The sequence below is a fragment of the Sturnus vulgaris genome, chromosome 5, assembly GCF_052056855.1.
Source record: "Sturnus vulgaris isolate bStuVul1 chromosome 5, bStuVul1.hap1, whole genome shotgun sequence".
Taxonomy (NCBI): Eukaryota; Metazoa; Chordata; class Aves; order Passeriformes; family Sturnidae; genus Sturnus; species Sturnus vulgaris.
Window position 1 is genome coordinate 5,456,371 of NC_142247.1, and position 11,552 is coordinate 5,467,922.

Here is an 11,552-nt window from a genome sequence, read left to right on the forward strand (position 1 = left end):
AAACACTTCTGTTGAACAGAACAAAGGCTCTCTTGTGCCTGCTTATCACTCTTTCAGTATTAGGAGAGCTCTGAGAAGTGCTGTCAAGAAAGTGGCATAAACTAACCGAAAATGTGTATGAAACCCAACATGAGGAAGTTACATGTGTGTTTTTTTTCTCTTTCTCCTGAATCCTTTTGATTATGCTTAGTTGGACATCCCTCACTAAAAATCCTCTGGAATACTTTTTTTTTTTTGTGGGTGGCAGGGAATTTTTTTTCTGCTAAAGTATAGGATTAAGAGGATTAATATCTTAGACTCAGCTTCTATTCAGTCTTCACTCAAACTCCTGAAAGAATTTGGGCAGCAATTTTACTCTGTACCATAGTTGCATCCCCTCAGAAGTGGGACTACAAGTCTGTCTCACAGCATGGTGACACTAAATAAATTATGTAGGATTTCAGGATATCATCACATGTGAAAACTCTGCATATAATTATTCTTTATTTGTAATTCTGAAGGAAGCATGGAGTTGCTTTATTTGTAATGCATCCTGTTAGTGAGGCTTAGTTTCTGGTCTGGGATTAAGTAGACAATCTCTCCGTTCTTACATTTCTGTCAGTGGGTTGCTGTGTTGATCTCTAAACCAAATCCTAGCACTCTGTAACACTGGTTTTCTATTCAGGCACTTTACTGTATATAGTCTTTAAAGGGTAATGGATGTCTCATATAGTTCCTTGTTATTATTTAAAACAGAACAGAACTGTTTTGCAGTTGGATGCATTTATTGAAACTGGTGCTTCTCAGGAGGACATATGTGCAATAAGGAATTTAAAGTAAAATTAAGCTGACACATTTAATTTTCAAATGCATGATGAATTAAACTTTGCTTGAACTTTCACCTTCTTGGGAAGAATGGGTACGGCTTGCTTTCAAGAATTCCTTTGTTGGTTAAATATGCTGGGTCTGTATTCAATGTTCTCTCACTGTGTATTCTCTTGTGCTTTAATTTTAACAGTTTGCATTTTTTAACATCTTTTATATTCAGCCTGATGTTCAACTAGTCTAGTAACTGAAATCACCTTTTTAAACCAAGCTCTTGTCCTCCCTCTACAGGAGAATTTGCAGCGTTCAAGTAGCCACAGCACCATGGCAGCACCCACTCTGTTATTTAAGTCTTGTGTTCCTACAGTTTCTTAACATCAAAACTCCATTCTGCTCCACGAAACCTAAAGTAATCTAGAAAAGATATCCATAAGCTCAAAAAGTGGAGCAGAATGGAACCACCAGTCCAACACAATGGGAAAAAAAGTACCTTTTTGGGAACCAGAATCCTCTGCTGCCAGTGTTTCTCCTTCAACACAAACCACCACGTGCATTTGGAGACCTGCAGTGGCTGCCTGTGCCGTTGGCATCATTCCCAGGAGAGAGGAGAGGGCGCTCGTGGTGTGCCTGTGGTGCTGGGGGATGGAGCTGCTGCTGCTGCAATTAAGGAGATTTGCTTTGGATGGTCTGCCAGCCGGCTTCCTCCCTCTAACAGCGTAACCATCAGAGGCTGAACGTCTGATGAGTGCTCATTTCAATCAGTCATTCTCCATTCTGATCCTTCCTTTTTCCTGGTGTACTTATGGGCAACGCAGTATCCCCTTTTCACTGTATTGCAGCGTCAGACACCTCAAGCTGTCTGTATTGCTGGGGTTTATTCCTTTAAAATTAAACGTGGGGGGCAGTGGGAGCTGGATGTGTTATTCTGAAAGCAGAGAGGTTCATCTGAAGGAAAAGGGGATGCTGCCACACCTTTTTTTCAGATTTACTTTACCACTTAAAAAGAACAAACAACAACCACCATCCTTAACCTTCTTCCTTTTCCAGTATTTTCTTGGTGTGTGCATATACAACATCTTTTTGAAGGATTAGGTCAATCCTTCTTTTGTTGGTCCAGCAACAAACTGAAGTTTAAAAAAAAATGTAGCGAGATTGTCCTCTCTTTTATTTTTTTTGTATCATATGATACAATGTATTTATCAAAGATGCTACTGCAGCATCTAAAGTCTGTAGAAATCCTGATACAGACTATGAATGGTGTATGTACCTACTTTAAAAGTTTTATTTTAAATGAGGGTGCAGGTTAATGCCAGGTACCTTACCAATATGTAATGCTTTCATAAATGAGGAAAAAAGTTCTCAGGTTGAATTGAATACAAATACAATCCCCCCCTAGAATTAGACATTCCAAACAATTATGTTTTGGTACTTTCAAGAGCTTTTTTTAAAGGACTTTTATCCTGTTAACTAAACGTCCTCTGATAAGTGTGTGTGTAAATGTGGAGCATCTTGTCCTAATGGCAAGTTGTTAGATCAAAACAAAACGGTACTTGCTGGATCCACGCTGACTACTCCTCCTCTCATTGCTTTCCTCCCTGTCATTTCTTCCCCTCTGTTTGTCTTTCCCTTCTGTACACTTTGCAAACTGGGATGAAGGTGGCGGTATTTCCATTAGAGTGCTTTGTTTTCCTGTCCTCCAGTCCTGGTTTTCAAATGATTAGTAGCTTTTTTTGTTTCCCAGTCAGGGAAAACAACTCATCAAGTTCTGCACATCATTTACCTCTAGCAGAATATCTCGTGATGTGATCTGCTTGCAGAGTTCTCTGGTATGTGGTATTATGTGTAAATTATTTGTACAGAGGCAAGGCAGACCACACTGGAAAGAAACTCAAGCTCAGACAGAAGTTTCCAGAATTTGATTTGTATCAGCCCTGTACCACTCCAGGTGAGGCAGGAGAACCGACCCCCCCTTTAGCAGGGAGGTTCTTGGTGGGAGAAGGTGGGAGTGCTTAACAAAATCATGACAAATAAATGAAGGAGTTAAATGTGTGTGAATGTGCTGTCCATTCTAAATGTGGATGTACTGAGTGAGGGTGCTGTCCTTCCCTCCCTAGGGAAAGTTGGACTGCTCCTGTCTGCAGAAGGTTGCTCCCAGATGAAGGGAGAAAAGCACATGGGAAGTAGAAGTTGCTTTTAATAGCCTGGAATTTTGCAGTGTTGCTGGTAGTCTGTTACGTTTGTCAGTAAATATTTACTGGGACTATAGGGACTGGACTGATCTGAAGTGGGAATTAAAACTGAAATACTGTGTATTCATATTAATTCCACAAACATTAGCAAGATAGCAATAGTGAATGACTTAATAGTCACTACAAGAATGAAATGATTCATGTTGGTACATGAACAGAATTGATTTTGTGTACAGGACACATTTTAAAAACGAAGGAAAAAAAAAAAGCACAATTTTTTTTCTTGTCTGCTGTGGGTCTTCAGATGCTGTAAGGTTTTTTCCTTAGTGAGATTGGCAGGAATTTTAAAAGTAGCAATAGCCACTTTCCAGTGTGGAGAAGCTGATGCAGAGCAGTGGTGTGCAGATGGTGCAGTCGAAGTTCTCCCTGATGATCATCTGAGGCCAGTACCTGAGAGGTGCAGGGAGCCTGGGGCTGTGGTGGCAGCAGGCAGGGGAGAGCATGTACGAGATCCAGGCTCCCAGAGGGGCAAGGAGTCACTGCTGCTCCTTTCAGCCTGTGCTTGGCTCCAGTCCCTTCATGGGCTGTGGCCCCATTTGTGCATGTCAGGGATACTGAGGTCAAGGTTCTCTCAAAAGAAGCTGTTAACAGAGCAAGTATGGACAGGTGGTTCAACACTCATTTGTTTCACAGAGCTTGTTAAAAGCTCTCATTTCCTTCCACAAAGTCATGCTGGCCGAAGATTCTCTGTTAGGAACTTCATTCTTTCTGTCTTTGCTTAAAATGAACTTACTTTGGTGAAGATTCATTACCCAGTAGTCTACAATATGCTTCTTGAGCCCATAGGAAAAGCACAAGGAAAATTGCTATCCTTGTCCATGCAAAGCACTTTATAAGTAACACATGATCTCTGGGGGTTTTTTTATTGGGGTTTGTTTGTTTGTTTGTAGTTTTGTTTTTCTTTTTTGTTTCTGGTTTTATTTTTTTTCCCTGAGGAATGTGCAAGTTGTTTGGCTGCTGTTTAGAGAAGTCCTTTCAGGATGCATTTCTACTGGTTTTCTTGTTTGTTTCCTTCCAAATAGCTGTAGTAATGTGTGTTTGTCTGTAAGAGTTCCCAGGTAATGCTCATGCAAAACTTTGGAAGAAATGTGGTTTGTAAATAATTGGGATTATTTTTGGTTTTATCTTTTCCTTACAGGAGTTGTTCTGGTTGTCTTGCATGCCATCAGAACCAGTCTTAAAGATGCCCTGTAGATGTTTAGTGAGTGGGGAAACAAGAATAGATGAGAAACGAGTGCTCTCTGTAGCAATGGGATGAAGGAAATAAACTGAAATGACCAATACATTCATGCAATGTTACCCCAAATTCCTTAAGCTTCTTTGTGGTGTCCCAACCACAGGCACATGCCATGGTATGGAAATGTGAGCACATACTTCATGTGCACACGTTGGGACCAATACCTAGAGAGTCATGCTGCTTCTTTTAGTAGTATCTTGTATTTCATAATCGTTTGCAAAAGTACCAGGATCCAGGCCCAGTTGTTCATGTCTTTATCAACCAGGCACAAATCTTCCCCTCTGCCTTTCCTTTTCCATACAGGTAACAGAGGTCTGTAGGTCTGTTTCCTGTTACACCTTCCTGTTCCCTCTGATTGTTTCCCCTGGCATATTTGCCAGAACTGCAACACTGTGGTGGAGCTCAAACCAAATGGCAGGAATGTAGAGGCCAGGTCACATTGAAAGTAATTTCTCTGTTAGTTGAGTCCTACATAGCCCCAGATACAGTTAGCCCAGTCTTTTTTTAAATTTTTTTTTTTTTTGCTAAACTCATGCAGGTCATTAAATTAATCCACTTCTGCTTTTTATGCATACCCAAAATCATCTTTTCTTGTACTTGAATGCTCTAGCAACTGATGATGATGCAGAATGTTTGAGAACAAATACTGCCATTTTACCATGGTGTCTTAGCATCACTTGGATTAGTTTGTGCTCGTTAGAGGCAGAATTTGGCCTTTGTGATGTAAAATGAGTGAAATTCTAATTGTTGATAAATATCATGTCTTTCCATAAATGCCCAAACTGGGGGGAAAAGTACCCTGAAGATCAGACATAAATAGTTTTACTTCTATGTTTGCCTGATGGTGTAAATGCATCCAGCATTTTACAGAAGGTTGAGGGAAGCCAGACCCCAGACACCTCACAAACAAATACAAATTGAAGCTTTGATATCTGGAGGGACTAAATTTAGGGAAGAAGCATGTAGACATTTCACACTTTTGCAGCCTCTAGATTTCATTTCCTTCTTGACTGTGAGTGCAGCATGTGTAGCACAAACTTTTCATAGTACTTGTGTACTGCACAACAAGGTGTTCTCTGTTGATAAAATGTACCACCAGGAGCACAGTGGGACAGGGAAAACTTCTAGGTACATTCAAGTTAAAAAGCAGCTGCATGAGTGGGCTCTTAGGGCATCACTCTGAAGGTGCTGAGTGTTCTGGTTTTCTGTGGTGCATTTTACGTAGAAGCTTATGAAACAAATTTAGTTTACTGCTGCCTTGTAACTGTGCATTTGCACTTGGTGTTTGTTTTAGCATGCATTTGAAACACCTTTCTTTACTGCTTCATTATTTCATACAAACTTCATACCCACCATGTGAAGTTTAGCCAGGGCAAGTGCTGGATTCTGCACCTGGAGTGGGTAACCCTGGTTGTGTTGTATAAACATGGGGGCGAAAGGCTGGAGAGCACAAACAGACCTGAGGATCCTAGCCCATGGCAAGTTAAACATGAGCCAGCAGTGCCCTGGCAGCCAGGAGGGACATCCCTGTCCTGGGGTGCATCAGGCACAGCATCACTAACCAGGCCAGAGAGGGATTGTCCTGCTCTGCATTGCACTGCAGTGACCTCACCTCGAGTGCTGGGGCCAGTTTTGGGTGCCACAGTGTAAGAAAAACTATTAGTGATAAACTGTTACAGAGTGTCCAGAGGAGGCCGTGAGGATGGTGAAGAGTGTGGAGGGGAAGCTGTATGAGGAGCAACTGAGGTCTCCTGGTGTGCTCAGCCTGGAGGAGACTGAGGGGAGACCTCGTTGTAGTTACAGCTTCCTCAGGAGAAGAGATGGGGCAGACACTGATCTGTGCTCTGTCGTGACAGTGACAGGGCCCGAGGGAATGGCCTGAAGTTGTATCAGGAGATGTTTAGGTTGAATGTCAGAAAAAGGTTCTTCATCCGGGGGTGGTCACACACTGGAACAGGCTTCCCAGGGCAGTGGTCACAGCACTAAGCCTGACAGAGCTCAAGAAGCATTTGGACAATGTTCTCAGGCACACAAGGTGAGGTTTTATTCTTGGGGTGTCCTGTGCAGGGCCAGGAGCTGGACTTCGATGACCTTTGTGGGTCCCTTCCAACTCAGCATATTCTATGATAGTTACCTAATAAACTATCGAAGAGCAGAGCCAGGTTGTTAAAATGAAAAAGTTTGCTTTTAAGTTTCAAGGATGCTAACACAGAAGCTACTAAGTCAGCACCATGATAGCAGTAACTGTGAACCTGTGGAAGCTTTAAAAGCTGCAGAATACAGACTACACCAAGAATGAATTCATATGAAAATTAACTTCTCTCTTTTGTTTAGAAGAGAGAGCTACCAAGACCCTCCGTTCAACGGTTTACATAGGGAACCCCCAAAACAGTTTTTGTAGTTTGCCAAATGATCATGTGCCTTTTCAACCTTAAGAAGTACAACAGAATGTAAACCAGGTGCTTTGTAAGTAGAGCAGTGTCTTTGGTTTACATCTGCTGCAGTAGTTTTGTATATAGCTATCCCTGTAGGTAGTTTGGAGTTGGTCAGCTGCTGTAAAGGAGCAAGGAGGGCAGAGAGCATTCCCCAGAATACCTATTAGCATTTCAAAGCTAAGAATTAAAGGATACTGAATTCAGTTACAGTAAACCTGCTGCTTGAAATCTGCTCTATCAACAGGTTCATTTAACTTAAAAACAAGTAAGCCCTCCTCTCCTTCCAAGGATCTTGTTAAAGGAAGCTCCAAAGTGGCCCCAAGTTACTCTCATAGCATCTTGGAATGAGATGGTAGATGAAGAACGAGAGCTAGATGGGGAGAAACTGATGGCTAGCACTTATGTAATCAAGGTTCACGTGTATCAGACCATACAATTAGTTCCTTGTCCCAGAAAATGCAGTAAGTTTTGTTTCTGGAATGTCAGCAGGTTTCCTCACTTTTCCCCTGGGCCTCTTGCAGTTCTGTTCAGTGATCACATCCTGTTGTTGCACATTATCTGTGGGAGATAGTAGGTGTCTTGTCAGCTGAGGGACAGCCAGTAGGTGTGAACTTGATTTGTTCAAATTTCAGGCTGGTTACGTAGACTTCTGGCAGTACCTACATATCAGTGTCATATTTAACCTATTTGTCCATGAAGGACAAAATAATGGGTTTGGATATTAGTGCTTTTTCAGATCTTTTCCTTTCCTTCCTTGGGGCAGAACTTTTGGCATAATTGTAACTTATGAAGTTATGTCTAAATACACAGTTCATATGAAATATTAGACCAATTTCAATTTGGGTTTGTTCTATTTAGAAAACGAAGTGTAAAAATGTTTTACTTACGTTCCAGGAACTATCTGGAATCCTTCTACCTACCCCAAATTCTGCACTAAAAGTACATGTGATAGTTGTTTCGTCTCTTTTTTTTTTTTTTTTTTTTTTTTGGTGGGGGGGAGGTGTTTTGGTTTTGGGATTGTTTTGTCTTTTATTTGTTTAGGAACTTCTAAACTACCTAGTATTTGCTTCATAGCATCCAGCAGCAGTGTGTTTAGCTCACCCAGCCTCCTCAAGAGCCAACAGTAGCCTGTCTGGTCATTTTGTCTAGTTTGTCATGTTTGCAGCAGCTGTACTTTAGAATAAGCCTTGTGTGATACTTACTTTTGAGTAAGTAAACCGCAAAAATAAATGGGTTTTTTTTGTTGTTTATTTGGGTTTGGAAAATGGTCAGGTTTTGTTTCGATAAATGTCATTCTGTGTTGCATTTGTGTGTTCACACTTGTTGAAGAGAAAAATCCATCTGTGTCTGAGAGTTCAGTGGAACATTAGGAGAAGAAATGAAGCCCATCATCTGGGCATGGATGTTGGGCCTAGGGGGAAAAATGGACCAAACTTGGGTGTTGGGTTACTTGGGGATGGTGGGGGGTTGTGAGGGCATAATTTAAATTAACTCTGTCTAAAATAAAGTGTAAGTGCAATAAATGTGCTTTTTTATTCAAAGCTGTGAACCTTTAGGAAAAAAAAAAACCACAAAAAAAATCAACCAAAAAAAAGCACATCATTCTTTCATGAGCCTTGTGTCCTACCTGCCTCCCCTTCCTCCCCTTCTCCACACTTCTCAACTGACAGAAACCTGACAGTGGCCAACTTGCCTGTGTTGGCAACCCAAATTAACATTGCTGATCTCATTTTTGGGATAGGGGCAAGTCCTGTCCCCTGTTTCTTCTCCACCCTTGAAATCTTGGGATTCAGTTCAGCCCTGTGCCTCTGGAGCAGGGTCTGCCACTGCCTGGGATGCACGAGCCAGCCCGTCTGCTCTGTGGTCATCCTGACTCCAAGTGCAGAGCTCCTCCTGGCCCTCCATTGTCCAGGTGTAACCCTCCTCCCCACCTCAGCAGGGTGTAGTGAAGGCTCTCCCCGGGCTGGGCAGTGACATTATTCTTGAGCAATTGCAAAAGGAATCAGCCATCAGCTGCCTAATGGGATCCCTTTTCCCTGCCCCAACACATGTGCAGGCTGGCCACTGTTGCCTTCTGTGACTCTGCCTTGTTTTGCAGGAGCAGGTGTTGGTGTGTGTAACCTGTTGTGCATTACTTGCACTGTCTCTCTTTCTTACTTGAGCACAGGCTGCTTTTCCTAGATTAGGAAAGGGGCACAGATCTCCTGAGCTTCCCAGGAGAGCACGATGCATGGAGCAGTGACAGAAGGGGTAGCACTCACTGGTTGGACCCTCTGGGGGAGTAAGAGAGGACTGGCTTGTTTAAAGTTTATAGATACCCAGATCTATATCCTTTAAACTTTATTATTTTTATATGTAGTCAAGACAATGGCATTACCTCATAATACAGAGGCTTGTTTATGAGAGGCAAAGTATGTAGTAAGGAGAGGAAAGGGAAATTTATATACAGATTTGATTTCTTGTTTGTTTGTTCCTTAGTGCAATGAAATGTATGTCCCACCACTTTAAACTCTGTGCTAACACATTCCTTTCAGATGTGTTCTTTTTTTTTTTTTTTTTTTTGACCACCAGAGGTTTGCAAGGGGCTTATGACTGCAAAATAGAAGGTCCAGTCTGGTTACTTAAAAAAAAAAAAACCAACCCATTGTGTTAGTAGATTTCCATAGCTGCTTTTTAAAATCTACAATGGAGTAATTGTTTTGAAACTTGTATTTATTTTTTAATTCATAACAAAATGTTTATTTTTGGTTTCCTGTTATGTAGGTCATGGCAACTCCCCTTCGTTCCTTCTCCAGTTTCCCTGTAATTGCCAATACAACTTATTTTTCTTGTTCGTTCCTTTTCCCTTTACTTTTGTTGTCCCTTCATTTGTACTTTGGAGTTTTTCTCATGTAAATTTGTACAATGGGAAATATTGTCCAGTTTGGTTAGAGAGCATGGAGACTTAAAACATATTAAAATTTGATAGCTGAATTCAGATTGAAGAAAACTATTTCAGTGTAAAGTTATTTAAAGAACTCTGTATTATATGAAAGGCAAAAAGTTCTATGTACTTGATGTGAATATGAGAATACTGCTATAATAAAGATTGACTGCATGGAAAAGTCTGAAGGTGGTTGTTTATTGTGTCATGCATGACTCTTCTCCATGAAGTTGGAGACGTGCAACTCAGGTGGTTAAGGGGAGTGAAAAAGTTACTTTAGGGGTATAACTCTGGAATGGAAGGAGAAGGCAAAAAATAAAATCAAGGGTAGTGTAATCCCCCTCTCCTCATCTTCCTTAAGCTGGATCACTGCCTCCCTGCCTGCTGTGCTGAGCCCTAAGACATTTTTACCTTTACTGTTCTGAACTTTGATATACCCGAGGGGAATTCTCCCTCATCCTGGGAAAAGCCTGGCACTTCTGGGTAAATTCTCCTGCTTCTTATGGCAATTTCCCCTCACCTCTTCATTGGTTATTTGGCAGAGCCTCTGTTGATAAGACTGTTACCTGCTGTGCACTTATGGACCTTATTTCTTGGAGCAAACACATTCTCTAGCAAGCAGGCATTACAGAAGCTCATGTGTACTCAAGTACCACAACTTTAAAGCTATCATGGTCATTTTCCAAAAATTCTGCTTAAAATAGAAAAAAATACAATTCAGCTTAGATTTTACAGTTTTATTGACATAAGGACCCAGGAGCCAAAGATTTGGTTCCAGGGGCCTCAATTAGTTCCAGGAACCTGAAAGTAACAGAAGAAAAACCTGAGAACCTTTTCCCTTATCCTTTTTCCACCATGCAGAGCACAAGAAGGACCTCTTCAATACTGCCTTTAGTTGAAAATTTTGGTTTAGAGCTGTGATGTGTGACGCAACAGCTTGAAAAAGACTCCGTAATCAAAGAACTGAAAACAAACAAAACCCGCAAACGTTTAAGGGGATATCTGGACAGATTTCTCTAGAAACAGAGCCTGTCTTCGAAGTTAGATCATGCTGGTTTTACAAAACAGCATGAAGAAAATAATTTAGAACTGTTACCAGGTAACTTACAACTCATAACAAACTCGGTTGTTACGGTGCAGGTTTCTATTGCCAAAACCGGGCTCCCTGCTCTCAGGCACCCGAGACGCGTGTGTGAAGGCAGTGAGCAGTGCGGGCCCTGCCTCCTGCACCTCCTGCGGAGCTCGGGCAGCGTGCATTCCCCTGGGCACTGCCCACACACCTGCGGGGAGCGGGGCCCTGCAGCGGGACCAGCCGGGGAGGGGCGATGGGGGCCGTACCGGTGTGCTGCTATTCCTCATCGTCCGGAGGGATGCCGAGCTCCTCGTCCGTCCAGGCCGAAGCGTCGGGATACGGGAAGTGTCCCTGCGAGAGAGGCTCGTCAGAGCCCGGCCGGGGCCCGGCCCGAGCCCCCCGCCCCCGGCCGCCGCGCCAGCCTCACCAGCACCATGTCCGAGTTGTGCCAGAACTGCCAGAGGATCCAGAACCACATGAAGCCGCTGAGCAACTCGCTTCGAATCACCTGCGCCCGCGTCAGCTCCGGGAACTGCCGGTACCGCGGTGGGATGTGCACCCCGCCGCCCGCGCTGCAACACAGCACGGCCCCGCCTCACTCCGGGCCCCGCCGGCCTCAGCCCCGCTCCCGGCCCGCCCCGCTACCCGGCCCGCCCCGCTCACCACCGCCGCCCGGGCACGGCGGCCCCGGCCCGCAGCAGCCGCCCCGCCGCCCGGCCCAGCGCCGCCACCACCATGGCTGTGCCCAATGTCACCCGCACCGCCCAGCAACGGCCCCGCCGATTGGAGCCGCCGCCGCCTTCCGGGGCGGGGACAGCACCGAGAGAGCCGG

General features: G+C 43.5%; 2 protein-coding genes across 4 annotated transcripts in view; one reads left to right on the forward strand and one right to left on the reverse strand.

The window, feature by feature from the left end:
* The window catches only part of BRAF (B-Raf proto-oncogene, serine/threonine kinase), an 84,578-nt gene extending 74,746 nt beyond the window's left edge, over window positions 1-9,832 (forward strand). For both annotated transcript variants that reach the window (XM_088164674.1, XM_014869946.2), the window contains one exon: window positions 1,096-9,832. In XM_088164674.1, coding sequence (XP_088020800.1) covers window positions 1,096-1,118 — 23 coding nt within the window. In that variant the 3' untranslated portion in view covers window positions 1,119-9,832. The remainder of the gene's footprint in view (window positions 1-1,095) is intronic.
* A 538-nt stretch (window positions 9,833-10,370) lies between these two features.
* Window positions 10,371-11,529, reverse strand: NDUFB2 (NADH:ubiquinone oxidoreductase subunit B2). 2 transcript variants are annotated; one of them, XM_088164676.1, is made up of 4 exons: window positions 11,384-11,529; window positions 11,148-11,292; window positions 10,987-11,071; window positions 10,371-10,611 (listed from the first exon to the last, which is right to left on the reverse strand). In XM_088164676.1, exons 1-3 carry the CDS (start codon window positions 11,455-11,457, stop codon window positions 10,997-10,999), a joined length of 294 nt encoding a protein of 97 aa, XP_088020802.1. In that variant the 5' UTR covers window positions 11,458-11,529; the 3' UTR covers window positions 10,371-10,611; window positions 10,987-10,996. The 2 variants fall into 2 exon arrangements, with proteins under 2 accessions (XP_088020802.1, XP_014725458.1); XM_014869972.2 differs by having other exon boundaries at window positions 10,371-10,449; window positions 11,384-11,528.
* Between the last annotated feature and the right edge of the window lie 23 nt (window positions 11,530-11,552).